The 14,491-nt window shown below is 40.5% G+C and overlaps 5 protein-coding genes across 5 annotated transcripts; 3 read left to right on the top strand and 2 right to left on the bottom strand.

Annotated features, from left to right (window-relative positions):
* Positions 1-343: 343 nt before the first annotated feature.
* On the bottom strand, positions 344-812 carry PKNH_1141800 (conserved Plasmodium protein, unknown function; the record flags this gene model as incomplete). Its single annotated transcript, XM_002261554.1, has 2 exons — positions 344-376; positions 528-812. The coding sequence occupies 2 exons, from the start codon at positions 810-812 to the stop codon at positions 344-346; spliced, it is 318 nt and encodes a 105-aa protein (XP_002261590.1).
* A 915-nt stretch (positions 813-1,727) lies between these two features.
* PKNH_1141700 (proteasome subunit alpha type-2, putative) lies at positions 1,728-2,642 on the bottom strand (the record flags this gene model as incomplete). The annotated part of the gene is made up of 2 exons (XM_002261553.1): positions 1,728-2,326; positions 2,534-2,642. The coding sequence occupies 2 exons, from the start codon at positions 2,640-2,642 to the stop codon at positions 1,728-1,730; spliced, it is 708 nt and encodes a 235-aa protein (XP_002261589.1).
* Positions 2,643-4,637: 1,995 nt separating this feature from the next.
* On the top strand, positions 4,638-6,252 carry PKNH_1141600 (conserved Plasmodium protein, unknown function; the record flags this gene model as incomplete). The annotated part of the gene is made up of 2 exons (XM_002261552.1): positions 4,638-4,668; positions 5,075-6,252. 2 exons carry the CDS (start codon positions 4,638-4,640, stop codon positions 6,250-6,252), a joined length of 1,209 nt encoding a protein of 402 aa, XP_002261588.1.
* Positions 6,253-8,217: 1,965 nt separating this feature from the next.
* On the top strand, positions 8,218-9,973 carry PKNH_1141500 (T-complex protein 1 subunit zeta, putative; the record flags this gene model as incomplete). The annotated part of the gene is made up of 2 exons (XM_002261551.1): positions 8,218-9,727; positions 9,852-9,973. 2 exons carry the CDS (start codon positions 8,218-8,220, stop codon positions 9,971-9,973), a joined length of 1,632 nt encoding a protein of 543 aa, XP_002261587.1.
* Positions 9,974-12,867: 2,894 nt separating this feature from the next.
* PKNH_1141400 (ornithine aminotransferase, putative) lies at positions 12,868-14,112 on the top strand (the record flags this gene model as incomplete). Its single annotated transcript, XM_002261550.1, has 1 exon — positions 12,868-14,112. The coding sequence occupies one exon, from the start codon at positions 12,868-12,870 to the stop codon at positions 14,110-14,112; it is 1,245 nt and encodes a 414-aa protein (XP_002261586.1).
* Between the last annotated feature and the right edge of the window lie 379 nt (positions 14,113-14,491).

The following is a 14,491-nucleotide window of genomic DNA, read 5'->3' as shown; positions in this document are numbered from 1 at the left end:
ATACACGCTTCGTTTGCTACATTTTCCCATTGGTAAACTCTGCCCCCTATGGGTGCGTTATCTACGTTTAAGTGTCGTCACTCCGCACTTGTACAAGCCACAACATACAAATAAATTTAAAGACGTGACAAAAAAAAAAAAAAAAAAAAAAAAAAGGCACATGTACATGACGTGGGGAGAGAGGGTATAAAAAAAAAAAAAAAAAAAAAATGCCGATGGTGTGTAGCGAAGATATGACGCATGGAAATTCATACGCACGGAAATTCCTACGCACAGAAATTCCTACACATGAAGGTTGGAGTGTCCACACGGGAGAAACACAGACAAGCTGCTCCTCCCAGATTTAACTCTGTTCCTTTTCGTACAAATGCTTGTTCTGCATAGGTGGTGTGGTGGGAAGAAGGAAAAATATATAGAAGACTGTTGGATGCGTGCAAAAGGCATACTCCCCTATATATATATATATATATATATATATATATATGGATGGATGGATGGATGAGGGTTTTGGGAAATGGGCAACTTACCTCCTCGTAATACTTATTCGTCTCGTAAAGCGTCTGGCATATAGGGACAACTGCCATTAGAACGATGATGCCATAGAAAAAACGCATTATTGGTACGCGCACTGCCTTCGGTTGGTTGGTCGTGTAGTTTACTTCTTCACCGCTACTACCCTTGTTCAGTTTTTTCATGCCCATGTTAATGTACCTTCTTCCAACAAGGTTAAAATTACTGTTTATGATGAAAGGTGTGTTTTCTCTCTTGACCGCCTGGCGGCCTTTACAAAATATGGTTCGTACGTAGTTCATTTTGGGGCCAGCTTTCCGTTTCTTTTTTGCTGAGGGGGGATTTATAGCGAACTAATCATAAATTATCAAACGCTGCGTCCGCATGTGCGTGAAGTGTATGCCTGTCGAGATACTTTTCCTTTAATCCTTTTTTTCACACTTGGCTTATACCATGACCGGAAATTGCTTTCGCCCAATTTATTAGGAAACTGGAAAAGTGTTCGTAACTCTAGTTGCGCCAGATTACCGGGGCATGTAAAGCTTTTTTTTTTTTTTTTTTCTTTTTTTTTTTGCGGCGATGCTACTTCGGGAGAATTTCCTTGTCCGTTAGGGGCGTAATTGTAAAAAGGCGGAACGCACTGGGCGCGCGCCGCATGACATACTCAACAATCACAGCCATCGCAGCAATCGCAACGAAGGCAACGATTTCGACCATCTGGACCACCTGGGCGATTGCAATTTACATGTTATTATGTACGCAATTCGTAAATCCCCGTACGGGGCCAACCGCCAGGATGAGCAAGGACTTTTGAAAACCCTTTCCACCAAGAATGCCACATCACAATGGTGGGGAAAAAAAAAAAAAAAAAAAAATACACACCTACGTATATACACATAGTACATGTAACTATTTAAATAGTTTTGCGAGGCATGCCGTTTTGTTTGTTACCGAAGGGAAGATCATACGTGTTGATATGCTTCTCCAACGGTACGAGGTTTTTTAAAAAAAAAAAAAAAAAAAAAAAAAAAAGGCACGAAGGAATGGGAGGAGTGAAATTCACATATCCTAAAGGGGACGAAGTGAGGGGGTTTACTACGAGTCTTCCACGGGGAGGCAACTTCCCTTAGGAGTGTTCAAAAAATGTGCACCAAGGGATGGGGGAATTCGCCCGTGCAAGACTTTTGCAGTTTCACCGGTAAACCGCCCCAACGCTCTCACTCTATTTCAATGAGGTAATCCTTAATCTCGTTGGGGGTTAGAATTTTAAAGGGCTTGCCGTTGCAGGCCACACCTATTTCGATGTTCTTCTCGTTCATGACGCCCTCGTAACTCTCCTTGAGTGTGAGGATGGCTGTATGTATGGCGTCCTCGACCTCGATATCGGTACTGTACCTTTTTTCCAAAAAGGAAATATTATTTTGGTAATCCTTTCCTATGCATGTAGCTAGCCAATTAAAGTAACATCCAGAGGGATCAATTTGATACAGGTGGTATCCATACGCATCTGTTCCACAGATCAGTAGAGACAATCCAAATGGTCTCACTCCACCTGTCTGGGTGAACTCCTGTACTATGGATGCTATTTCTTTAACAAGTTCTTTTACCAATATTTCATTTCCATACTGTAGGGAGTATCTTATAGCTTCCTTACGGGCACGCTTTAGTAGCACTCGGAAGTCTCCAGGCATTCCTGCGTACACAATTCCGATGTGTTCGCTAATCTGCTGAATTTTGTATATACTGTTTTCTTCTATCAGTTCATTTGGGCTCTTCTTCTCCGTTGCGATTATGATACCATTTTTAGCTCGGATGCCTTGGGGAGGGGAAGGTGGAGGGCATGGACAACTATAGCGCGGTATATTATAGTAGCGCACATTATATGTGCATATCCCAATGGACATGAGTATACGTCAAGCGAGTACACGAGGAAAAAGTGGAGAAGGAAAAACACGGGGGAGGATTATGTGAATAGGGTATTCAGAAAAATGGCAATACTTTTCCAACCGTAACACGAACTCACCTAAAGCAGGTGAACTGCTGGAAACTCTATTCAAGGCATATTCAATTTGCACTAACTTCCCCGTGGGGCTAAAGGTTGTCAAGGAGAAGCTGTACTCTCCATCAGCCATGTTTTTCCCCTTTGGCAAAATAAATGAAAAATAAAGGTGTACTTCACTGTGCTATAGTATGCTATTATTCTCCTTTTAGTGGATGTAGGGGAGGGGGGGGGAGGCTAAAAAAATTTGCATATGAACAATGACGAACTTTACCCTTTTGTGTTCACCTGTAGGGATGCATATGAGCATCTTTTTATAATGCCATATACAAATGTGCGGTTGGGCGTGTACATGGGAAGGAGTGGGTTTTTCCTATGAGTGATCCTCAAAACCATGCCAGCGCATGAGGCCGTTCTTTAGTTTTTCCTAATTTTTCTTTTTTCTTTTTCTTTTTTTTTTCTTAAGTGTATTATTTTTTTTCCATTTTCAGCTTATCCAATGAGCCCTTAGCCCATTCGCTTCGCTCCGCTTTGATTTGTTTTTCACTTTAGCCTTCCATTTTTTTTTTTTTTTTTTTTTTCATATTGACACATGCAGTGCGAAACTTGGGGTCAGTATTGCCCTCCCTCTGCGCCGAAAAAAGATCGTACAACATGATGTGCATAAATAGGTGAAGATTTTTTTAAATTCAAAGTTTTGCAACCGATGATCAAATGAATATTCCAACAGAAAGGTGTGAAGCGATTGTGGGGAAATTATTTTTCTCAGCGAAGGGAGGATAACATAGGGGAAGAATACATACGTACAAAATTATGAACATAAAAATAGGCATTTTTGCACATTTATATGTATAACAGGTATGGGTGTATCATCAGTGATTAGATCTGAGACCAGTCTCTAAAGCAGATTTACCGTCGTTACGCCCATGCCGGGGACCCTCTCTTTTTTTTTTTTCTTTCTTTTTTTTTTTTTTTTTTTTTTCCTATCTCCCTTCTTCTCTTCTGTATGGATTTATCATCAAATGTGTGACCGGCGTCTCAGCCAATTCCCCCTCCCGATTAAAAGGCCACTTTCACTATACCGCTCAATTGGGAAAGACATTTTTTTCTAACACTGCGTTAGTAGATAATGTGTGTTCCATTTAACGGGGGGAGGGAGATCAGTCTAAAGGAAAAAAGATCTATCCGTTGGTAGTAAAAAAAAAAAAAAGGGAAGAAAAGTGAAATACACAAATGGACCATTGTTAGACTTCTCCATTAGCTACTCTCGTGACATGTACTTTGAATCCGAAGGGGAGCTTCCGCCTTTGTCAAACGAATTGATATAACCCTCTGTGGAATACATCACACAATTTTACTTAGGGCACCCCACAGATTTTTCTTATCGCACTTTCTATCAGTGTGAATAGAAAATTACCTGCCGCTAATAATCCGCTTACACAGTTACGCATTCACCCAAAATGCGTCTTATCCATTTGTGAAGCTCACGTAAGCGACTCATTACACGTCTGGGACACCTATTGGGACGATGTTCATACACTCTTTTTAGCATAACTTAAAAAAAAAAAAAAAAAAAAAAAAAAAAAAATATGGACATTTCTCACATTGGTTATTTTCCCATTCTCACCCTATCAAAGATTTAAAGAAAAAAAAAAAAAAAGAGAAATTCCCAAAATGTGTCCCTTCCATGTGTACATTAGAAAGGACGGGGATTTTTGAAAGAACTAGCTAGTCCTATGTCCCTTAATGCGGAAGAAAAATTATGTAGAGGTATTTTTGCTCCTTTTTCCTCGACGTGACTCACTAGCGGTTGGAAGATCGCTGTCCTTTCGCTTGGCTTCATGGGCAAAGTGCAAAAAGTAAAAAAAAAAAAAAAAAGAAAAAAAAAAAGAAATGGAAAAAGGGGAAAAGTTAAAAAGGAAATAGCCTTTTACTTTGTCAATTTTTCAATTTAGAATAATCCCTTCACATTGTGTATTTATTCTTACTATATTTTTTCACATTTTTTCCCCCATTTTGTGCCCTTCGGCATATGCCCAAACAAAGGGGACCATTCCACACACTTCCACTTTGCCAATTTAACCGCTCTACACACAAAATTGAATAACTTTCCCACTGCCTTCAAAGGATGGATGAGTTCAGTGACTTAAACAGATCAGGTATATATGCCTTTTTTATTTTTCTACACACATACATATGCAATCGAATCATGGTGATTTTTCACGATGACACTTCAGAAGGGAAAATTACCACTATGTGAATGTGTCTCCTCTTGTTGCAACTGCAACTGTTTTGTGTCTACTTGTATTTTTACCTGAACGGTTCATAAAAAATTGATAGAAAAAGAAATATATATGTGACAGATTAGCTAGCTCGTTCAGGCAAAATTGGTGTATGGTCATATATAAGTGAAAAATCATGCTTCGCTACACAGAGTATTGTTCATTTTATGGATTGATTTAGACCCCCTTTTTTGTTTTTTTGTTTTTTTTTTATCCTTTTCCGTTGACTCATGCTTTTTTTTTTTTTTTTTCTTTTTTTTTTTTTGTCTCATCCATTTATAAGCGGACGAAAATGAGGAGTATTCCACGGAGAGCGACTTGAATGAGAAGGAAAATGACGTGGAGAAGGAGGCGATAAGTGACGTGGAGAAGGAGGTGATAAGTGAAGTGGACAGGGAGGCGATAAGTGAAGTGGACAGGGAGGCGATAAGTGAAGTGGATAGGGAGGCGATAAGTGAAGTGGATAGGGAGGCGATAAGTGAAGTGGATAGGGAGGCGATAAGTGAAGTGGATAGGGAGGTGATAAGTGAAGTGGAGAAGGAAGCCGCAAGTGACGCAGAAAGGGAATTGCTATACGACGTCGAAGAAGAGGAATTACACGACACAGAGGAGGAAGAATTACAGGACGACGAAGAGGACATCTTACAGAACGATCACGGGGACAGCTTACACGACAATGAAGAGAGTGCATTAGGAAATGACGAAGGGGACGACTTAGACGACGCCAAAAGCAGCAACGAAGGAGATGCCGAGCAGGTTGCGCAGAACAGGGGTGTGATGAACGACCATGTCGTAAGCGATGGTGTTTTCCAAAATGGTGATCAGCTGCATGGTGATCAGCTGCATGGTGATCAGCTGAATGGTGATCAGCTGAATGGTGATCAGCTGAATGGTGATTACGAAGGAGATTCGTATCCGCATGATGAAGACCAACCCCTGGAAGACCCAGAAGAATCGAATCACCTCTTTCAAGATCCGCAAGAAAGTGGTTCCGGTGAAGACACAGAGAAAAAGGAGGATGATTACTCTCACACTCTGAATGAACCTGCCCTTAACAAAGAACAATTAAGTGAAAGCAACAACGAAACAAATAACCCCCCCAGTAATGGTGAGGGCAAAAATGACCAGATCAATAATGACCCCCCTAACCCCATGGATTCTATCGAATTTGACAAAAAAAAATATGAACACTTTTTAATACACCCATCGTATCAGAAAAACATGAATTTATTTGAAGGCATTAATAAAAAGCTTACCTTCCCTTCTTTGTCTCCTACAGATGCTCCTATTCCTGGAAAGGAGGAAGAAAACACCACCATGTATCATTTCGACCCTGAAAAGTTCGGGTACAAATATAATAATGGCTTGAATCCTTCTGAGGGCTACTTGCTGATTTACCCTCATGTGTCGCACAACTCGGTGCCCCCCAAAATTAAGAAAAAAAAACTGCGCTGTTGTTAGGGCGGGACACGGGCGGTGCACATAGGAGCGGTGTTACCTAACATGGTGGTTAAAGAAGCGGTGTTACTTAACGCGGTGTTAACTGACATGGTGGTTAAAGAAGCGGTGTTACTTAACGCGATGTTAACTAACATGGTGGTTAAAGAAGCGGTGGCGACGAAGAATTGGGCCGCCCCCGCAGACCTAGACCTGACCATCTGCCGTCTTACGCCTCGTACCCGCCACGTTTGTAGTTATGCACATCTTGCACCCATTTACATACACCCCTGCACCATCCCGCTAACGCGCCTCTCTGTACAAAAGGGTGAAAAAATTGACTTGCCCCGTTTTTTCCCCCCTTCACATATCAACCGTTACGAACTGTTAACACCTGTTGTATGAAATAAACATGTAACCCTGTGTATATTTGCCGTCTGCCTGATTTGGTTATAACTTTCCCAGCTGCTATTGCCCCTTTGGCTACTAGCCCCATCAGGTGTGTAAATCTTTAAAAAAAAAAAAAAAAAAAAAAAAAAAAAAGGAAAAAAGGAAAAAAGGAAAAAATCATCAACAAATGGGGATCCTACTGGTCATGGACACCCACGTGTAAGCAGCTTAAATGGTATCTCCCTTGTTGTTCGATTTTCGCTTCGCAAAGATATGGTGTCCTTCACCCCCTCAGTTGATACTCGCTGAAAATAACTTAAGAGTCACTTATAGGAAAATTAAAAATTTCCTCTTTTCACCAATCCACACGGTGAGGATCTTTAACGAATTAGAGAGACGCTTTGCGGTGCATTTCTCTACTCAAAAAAAAAGTAGGAAAAGAAGAGCGCATGGTGAATGGGAAATGTAGGACACATGATGAGAGCCAGACCCATATTTCATGTCTCTCCAGTTTCTGTTATATGTATTCCTTTATAGGTTCCTCCCCGTTGGGTGATTAAAATGGAAGGGAAAGGTGGAGGATCGATTAACACTATGTGGGCCATCTTTTAATTAGGACTCATCGTTTGGGGCGGCAGTGAAAGACCTCCTCTTACAGGATCAGCAACTTTCACCGGAGGAAATGAATTACAGCCACCCTCCTGATCAATACTTCCTCTGAACAATGCCCCGTTACCCAATCGTCACTATTAAGAAATTACGGCCAGGTTCTGCCACACAAGTGGGCTAATACCAAATGCATGCGCGGAGTAGCATATGGAGTGGCTGTAAATCACATGTATGCTTCTTTTTTTTTTTTTTTTTTTTTTCTTTTTTGCGTACTTGTGCGCAGTTATCCACCCCATGGAAATATTGCCTTAGATGGCTACACCCGTATCGTTTTGGTGGGCTTGCTCTCTACAGCGAAAGAGGTACGGTCCCGGCGGCTAACATTGGGTGCATTTTTTTTTGTCGCCCCCCAGGCGCGCTTACAAAATTCGCCTCCGCGTCGTTCCACAAAAAAGGGGGGGGAAAAAAAAAATAACCAAGTTGGATGACGCAAAGACGTAAAACAGCGGAAAAAATAGCAACGCAAAAAGAGGGGAGAAAAAGGAAAAAAAAAAAAAAAAAAAAAAAAAAAAAAAAAAAAACTTGCCAGGAGGGTAAAAGAAAGTGACCGCCCATTAAGCGCACAGTTTAGAGGAAGGCCTTGAAGGCAACCACACAGAACTGTCAAAATTGAGTACATTGGAAAAACGTAACATAAAGTGTCACTTCCTGCCAACCAGTCGAGAAGGTTACGGTTGAACTGCGAAGAACTGACTTTCTCATCAATTTAAGGATCCCTTCTTTTTTCTTCTTCCTTTTTTTTTTTTTTTTTTTTCATCCCACTGAAGTTTTGGAAAGGTAAGTCCCATCTGCGGAGGAAAAAGGGGCGCACGCAGATCTGCGCACACGGCGCTGCACCCACGTATGAATGCACCTGTTTACTCATGTTGCTACCTATTCACACGCATGCCACTTCTCTACACCACTTCTCTACACCACTTGCACATGCAGATGTCGATCCATCTACTGAACAAGAAGGCGGACAGCCTGCGCTCCACCAACGTTCTCCTGACAAACATAAACGCCAGCAAAGGGATGTACGAAATAATAAAGAGCAACCTCGGTCCCAAAGGGAGCTACAAAATGCTTGTGAGTGCCTCAGGCGCTATAAAAATTACCAAGGATGGTAATGTACTGCTTAACGAAATGATGATTCAGCACCCAACGGCGAGCATGCTCAGTCGAATATGTTCATCCATAGATGAAACTCTAGGAGATGGTTCCACTAGCAACCTCATCGTAGCTACTTCTTTAATATATTTATCAGAAAAGTACATTCTGTATGAGAGTATCCATCCACGCATTATTACACAGGGCTTCGACCAAGCCAAAGAGATTCTTCTAAATGTACTGGATAAAATGAAAATACCCATAAACATAAAAGAAAAATTTGACAAGGAGCTACTTTATAACGTTGCAAAGACATGCATTCGAACCAAGTTACCTATTCCACTCGCAGATAAGTTGGCAGATGATTTAGTGGAAAGCATAAAAATTATTTACAATCCAGAGAAACAGATAGATCTCCACATGATTGAAATAATGGATATAAAGAAGAATATGAGTATTAACACAAAGTTAGTTAGAGGTATGGTTCTGGACCATGGATGTAGGCACCCTAACATGCCAAACAAACTGACAAAGTGCTTCACGCTAGTGTTGAATGTTAGTTTGGAGTATGAGAAGAGTGAAGTTTTTTCTTCCTTCGTCTATTCCAATGCGGAGGATAGAGATAAGTTAGTTGAGTCGGAAAGGAAGTTCACAGACGATAAGGTGAAGAAAATTATTGAGCTAAAAAAAAGTATTATAGAAAAGAAATTTAAAGAAACTAACGAAGTGTATAATTTTGCCGTATTCAATCAAAAAGGAATAGATCCTGTCAGTTTGGACTTACTAGCCAAGGAAAATATCATGGCCTTAAGACGAATTAAAAGAAGAAACCTAGAACGCATTGTACTCTGCTGTGGTGGAAATGCTTGCAACAATGTGTATGATTTGACGGAGGAAGATGTAGGATTTGCAGGACTCGTCTATGAAATATGTATTAATGATGAGAAGTATACCTTCATTGAAGAGGTCGTCAACCCTAAAAGCTGCACCCTATATATTCAAGCTCCAAACGACTACACCATTAAACAAATTAAAGATGCCATTCGAGATGGATTGAGGAGCATAAAGAATGCTATCGAAGATCAATGTGTTATTTCTGGTGCGGGTTCATTTGAAATTACAGCCTACTGTAAACTAAAAGAGGAAGAGAAAAAAATGCGAGGCAAACAAAAGTTCTCTTTCGATGTTTATGCAAATAGCTTGCTTAACATTCCCAAGATTCTCCTAGAAAATAGTGGACTCGATATTCACGAAAAGTTATTCAATGTTATAGACAAATATATGGCTGACCAGTCGGAACCTCTCGGTCTCGATTTGGATACTGGAGAGCCCATCATCGCCCATTTGAAAGGTAAGAGCTTGAAACGGACCAGGCAGGGGAGAGTGACTATCCCATGAGCGCCTGCACTGTGAAACACGTACCATACATTCGAACATATCGACTTCAATTATTCCTATCACCTCCACCCCCGTAGGCATATACGACAACTACTCTGTGAAGAAGCAAATCATCTCCATCGCTACGGCCATCTCTCAGCAGATCCTGCTCGTCGACGAGATTATACGGGCAGGCAAGTCGATGGGCGAGGAGAAGTAGGAGGGAATAAAGGAAGGCGTGCAGACGGGCAGACCGAGTAGCAAAACGGTTTCCACGCGCATGGCGAAGCAAATCATCCAAAGGATTAACAAACGGACTAAGAAAGAAGTATACCTCCTTGACAAACCCTGTTAATGCACACCAGCTTGTCGACGCCATTTGTGAATCCTCATTTCACGAAATGATGAGTGGCGCCCACCCCGCTCCTGTGCACAACACAATGTACATATGTACAAACCAACACAAACGCCATGACGACTGCATATCAGCATTTCCCACGTTTCCATTTTTTTTTTTTTTCTCACCCCCCCCAAACGAAAGTGATGCTCCTTGTATTATGTCCCTTTCCTCTTTCTCCTTCCTCCAAACGGAGAAAAAAAAAAAAAAAAAAAAAAAAAAAAAACTTTAAAAAAAGCACATACAATTATGAATGTGCCCTTCAATGTCCCTAACATTCATGCATGTGTATGTACATGCAGGCGAATCTAAATAAGGCAAAAGGACCAGTCCTAAGGGTACCCAATAACGCACTCATATAGCACGGTAGCATTGCCACATGGGACATGCTTGAAAAAACTCCTCTGATTATAAAGCCTCCACTGGAATCGCTACCCCCTCCCCAACGGTAATAAAAGCCAAAGGATTGATCACCCCCGGTAATGTAAAAGAAATACGTGGGGGATGGCTCGACCCACAATGTTTATGCACACCGCTTAGAAACCGAATAGAGAGAAAATCACCCTTTTCCATTTTTACGAAAGTTACATGGATCAGCTCACCATCTCTGCGGTAGTGCCCAGGTAAGGAAGGTACAAATGGCACAGTGCTGCAAATTGGTATGTCATTTTTTTTTTTTTTTTTTTTTTTTTTTTTAAACGTGCATTCGTTATGGAATGCACAACGAGTGGGGGAAAACAAAATAAATCAAACCTATAGTAGCTTGTTATACTCGATGAGGAGTACTCCATCACAAAGCCATCACCAAGGCGACACGCATGTTTTCCCTCTCTGTGTGTATATGAGGGGGATGGCTTCTGCGCTCGAAAATTAAATAACGCAAGTACCCTCTTATTACATGATCCAAAGCTGTGTACTTTGGCCCACAAAAGGAGCAAGTAATATAATATGCATATGTGCGTGGGGGATGTGCTGGAAAAAGGCCTTCTCTTCCTTTCCCTTCGGTAAACGAACATGTTGTAGGTATGCCATTCACCCCAGGGTTCACCACTAGCTGATACGTTCAGAAAAAGCATCACGCGTAAAGCTCTATATATCCTATCCCTATACAATTTGTAGCACATAAAAGTAGCATATTCTGAAGTCATCTCTACATGCAAAAAAAAAAAAAAAAAAATGAAATAAATAAAATACATTATTTACAGATATGCATATATAAACATGAGCAGATGTATTATAATCCCCTCGCGGTTCATCTCCCGCAGAACCCATACAGCACGTGGGATGCGCTCCGTGCAATGGGAAGTTGAATTATTTTCACGTATCCCCCTACAGTGCATGTAGGAAAAGGTTAAAGGATACTTACCACGGGGGGGTGGGTAAGTACAACCGTGCTGCGAATGCGCTAACTACCGTATGAGTGCACAACTCCGGATGAATAACTATTATGTATAATGTTTGGAAGGAGAAATCGCCACGTTTGAGCTGCACACCCCCCTGAACCCCATATAGTATGGGTGCATACGAGCATAACGAACCTTCATACGTAAATAAAATAATTATTAATTATGTAAATCCCCCCCCCTTTCAAAGTGCCAACTATTTTTGGCGAAATTAAAAAAAAAAAAAACTAACTTAGCGAGCAGCGAAATATATTTGAATTAAAAAAAAATAATAATAACCCTAAATCATGAAACCTAAAACTGTAATTTCTACACATAAAAGCATTGTAACTAAAATTTTCTTTTCATTCTTTTACCGTCAAAACAGCATCATTTCTTTTTAGAAAAGAAAAAAAGTTACTTAACTTTCCGCTAATTCTTTACACATATTTTAAAAGCTTTCCACAGCACTTCGCCCCTTTCAACGAAAGAAGGAACCTCTTTTTGTGACTTAACAAGCATATATTCCTGCCCCCCTAAGTAATACTACCATCCTAGCTTCAAATCTACATGTACATTTGTGATAGTCGAGGAGAGAGAAAATTTATTTGCGTGAAATAGTTTTATATGTTTCTACGGGGCCATTGGCGGAGAAGCATACCAATACTACATGTTGTGTTAATCATATGAACTCTACACCGCACATACGGAATACCCCATACCACGGCGCACCCCTTCAATTTATACGCAACCCTTTTTAACCTCTACAGATAGGCATCACACTGTAGTACTTTTCTCCATACAAGGAAAATAATTCCCCTTGCCCGCGTATACTCAATCTCTACGCAACGTTTTTCCAGCCTTTATTTTGCATTATTTTTCTCCAACTGAACTGTAAGTTTTGACACATTAGTGTAGGCTGAGCAAACAGTGTTGGTGTACGCTGACAGTTACAACACACTAAAGAAAGGGGACCAAACGTGAAGTATGCTCGCATGGCGTGTACCTGAACTTCTTCACACCTTAATATTTTACGGCGTGCCCCCCACTTTTCTTTTCTTTTCATTCTTTTTTTTTTTTTTTTTTGAAGCGAGCAAAATGGCTAACTAAGCTAGCTAAAAGAATATATATATTTTTTTTTTCTTCTGCAGAAATGTATGAACGTTCATATATTTTATTATTTTATTTTTTTATTTTTTTTTTTTGCATATTTGTCCCTTATTCGGTCTGCCGCCCGCCCCATACACATTTGCCTAACCTTGTCATTTGCTTATTTGTTTGTTCTAATTTTTTTTTTTTTTTCTCTTCGCTCCCTCCTCCCACTGTAGAGCCAAAATGGACTTCGTAAAAGAACTCAAGAGCAGCCAAGACTACATGAACAACGAGTTGACCTATGGAGCACACAACTATGACCCAATCCCCGTTGTCCTCAAGAGAGGAAGTGGCGTTTTTGTATATGATATCGAGGATAGGAGGTACTATGACTTCTTGTCGGCATACTCATCCGTAAACCAAGGCCACTGCCACCCCAATATCCTTAATGCAATGATAAATCAAGCCAAAAAATTAACAATATGCAGTAGAGCATTTTTTAGTGATTCCCTCGGTGTGTGCGAAAGGTACTTGACAACCTTATTTGGCTACGACAAAGTCTTAATGATGAACACAGGAGCAGAGGCCAACGAAACAGCATATAAAATGTGCAGAAAATGGGGATATGAAGTGAAAAAAATTCCCGAAAATCAAGCGAGAATAATTGTGTGTAATAATAACTTTTCTGGAAGAACATTAGGATGTGTGTCAGCTTCTACTGATAAGAAATGTAAAAACAATTTTGGTCCCTTCGTTCCAAACTTCCAAAAAGTTCCCTATGATGATTTGGAAGCATTAGAAGTCGAACTACAGGACCCAAATGTGTGTGCATTTGTTGTTGAGCCAATCCAAGGAGAAGCTGGAGTTATCCTTCCATCCGATGGCTACTTCAAAGGAGTGGAAAGATTGTGCAAAAAATATAATGTCCTCTTTGTAGCCGATGAGGTACAAACAGGATTAGGAAGAACGGGAAAATTGTTATGTACTCATCATTATGATGTGAAGCCTGATGTGATTCTTCTTGGTAAGGCCCTTTCAGGAGGTCATTACCCCATTTCAGCTATTTTGGCTAACAATGATGTTATGTTGGTGTTGAAGCCAGGTGAGCATGGATCTACCTACGGAGGTAACCCCCTTGCTGCGGCTATTTGTGTAGAATCGCTCAACGTTTTAATTAATGAGAAGCTTAGCGAAAATGCAGAAAGGTTAGGTGGACCATTCTTAGAGGCATTAAAGAGAGAACTGAAAGATAGCAGAATCGTTCGTGAGGTTAGAGGACGAGGTTTACTCTGTGCTATTGAATTCAAGAATGACCTCATCAACGTCTGGGACATCTGCTTGAAATTTAAGGAAAATGGACTCATCACTAGATCTGTGCATGACAAGACCGTTCGATTGACACCACCACTTTGCATCACCAAGGAACAGCTCGATGAATGTTTGGAAATTATTTCCAAGACCGTTAAATATTTTGACGATAGGTTGTAGAGATCCTCTATCGTCTATCCCCCCCCCCCAGATATGTGGGGTATGAACCGTTACCAGTTGTACTGCAAATGAGAGTTTTTTTTTAATACTATATTATTTTTTTTTTTTTCTCATTCTGCAATCGCGCATACTTTTTATTTACCTCTTTGCATCATTATAAACACACGCAAAAAAATTTTTTTGCCCAATGTGTCAGCTATATTAGTGGACGGATTTGTTAGCGCTTTCCTCTCTGTATGTGCTTTCTGCTATATATAGTGATATGATTTCCTATGTAGTTTTTTCCTCCTCCATCCCGTTTTTTGCCTTTTCCATTTCTGTGTGTTCTTTCTGTAGCGTGTAACTTTTGACATGAGCTTTGCGCACGACGTTTTCCGTT

Source organism: Plasmodium knowlesi, assembly GCF_000006355.2.
Source record: "Plasmodium knowlesi strain H genome assembly, chromosome: 11".
NCBI lineage: Eukaryota > Apicomplexa > Aconoidasida > Haemosporida > Plasmodiidae > Plasmodium > Plasmodium knowlesi.
This window is presented reverse-complemented; position numbering and strand designations above follow the sequence as displayed.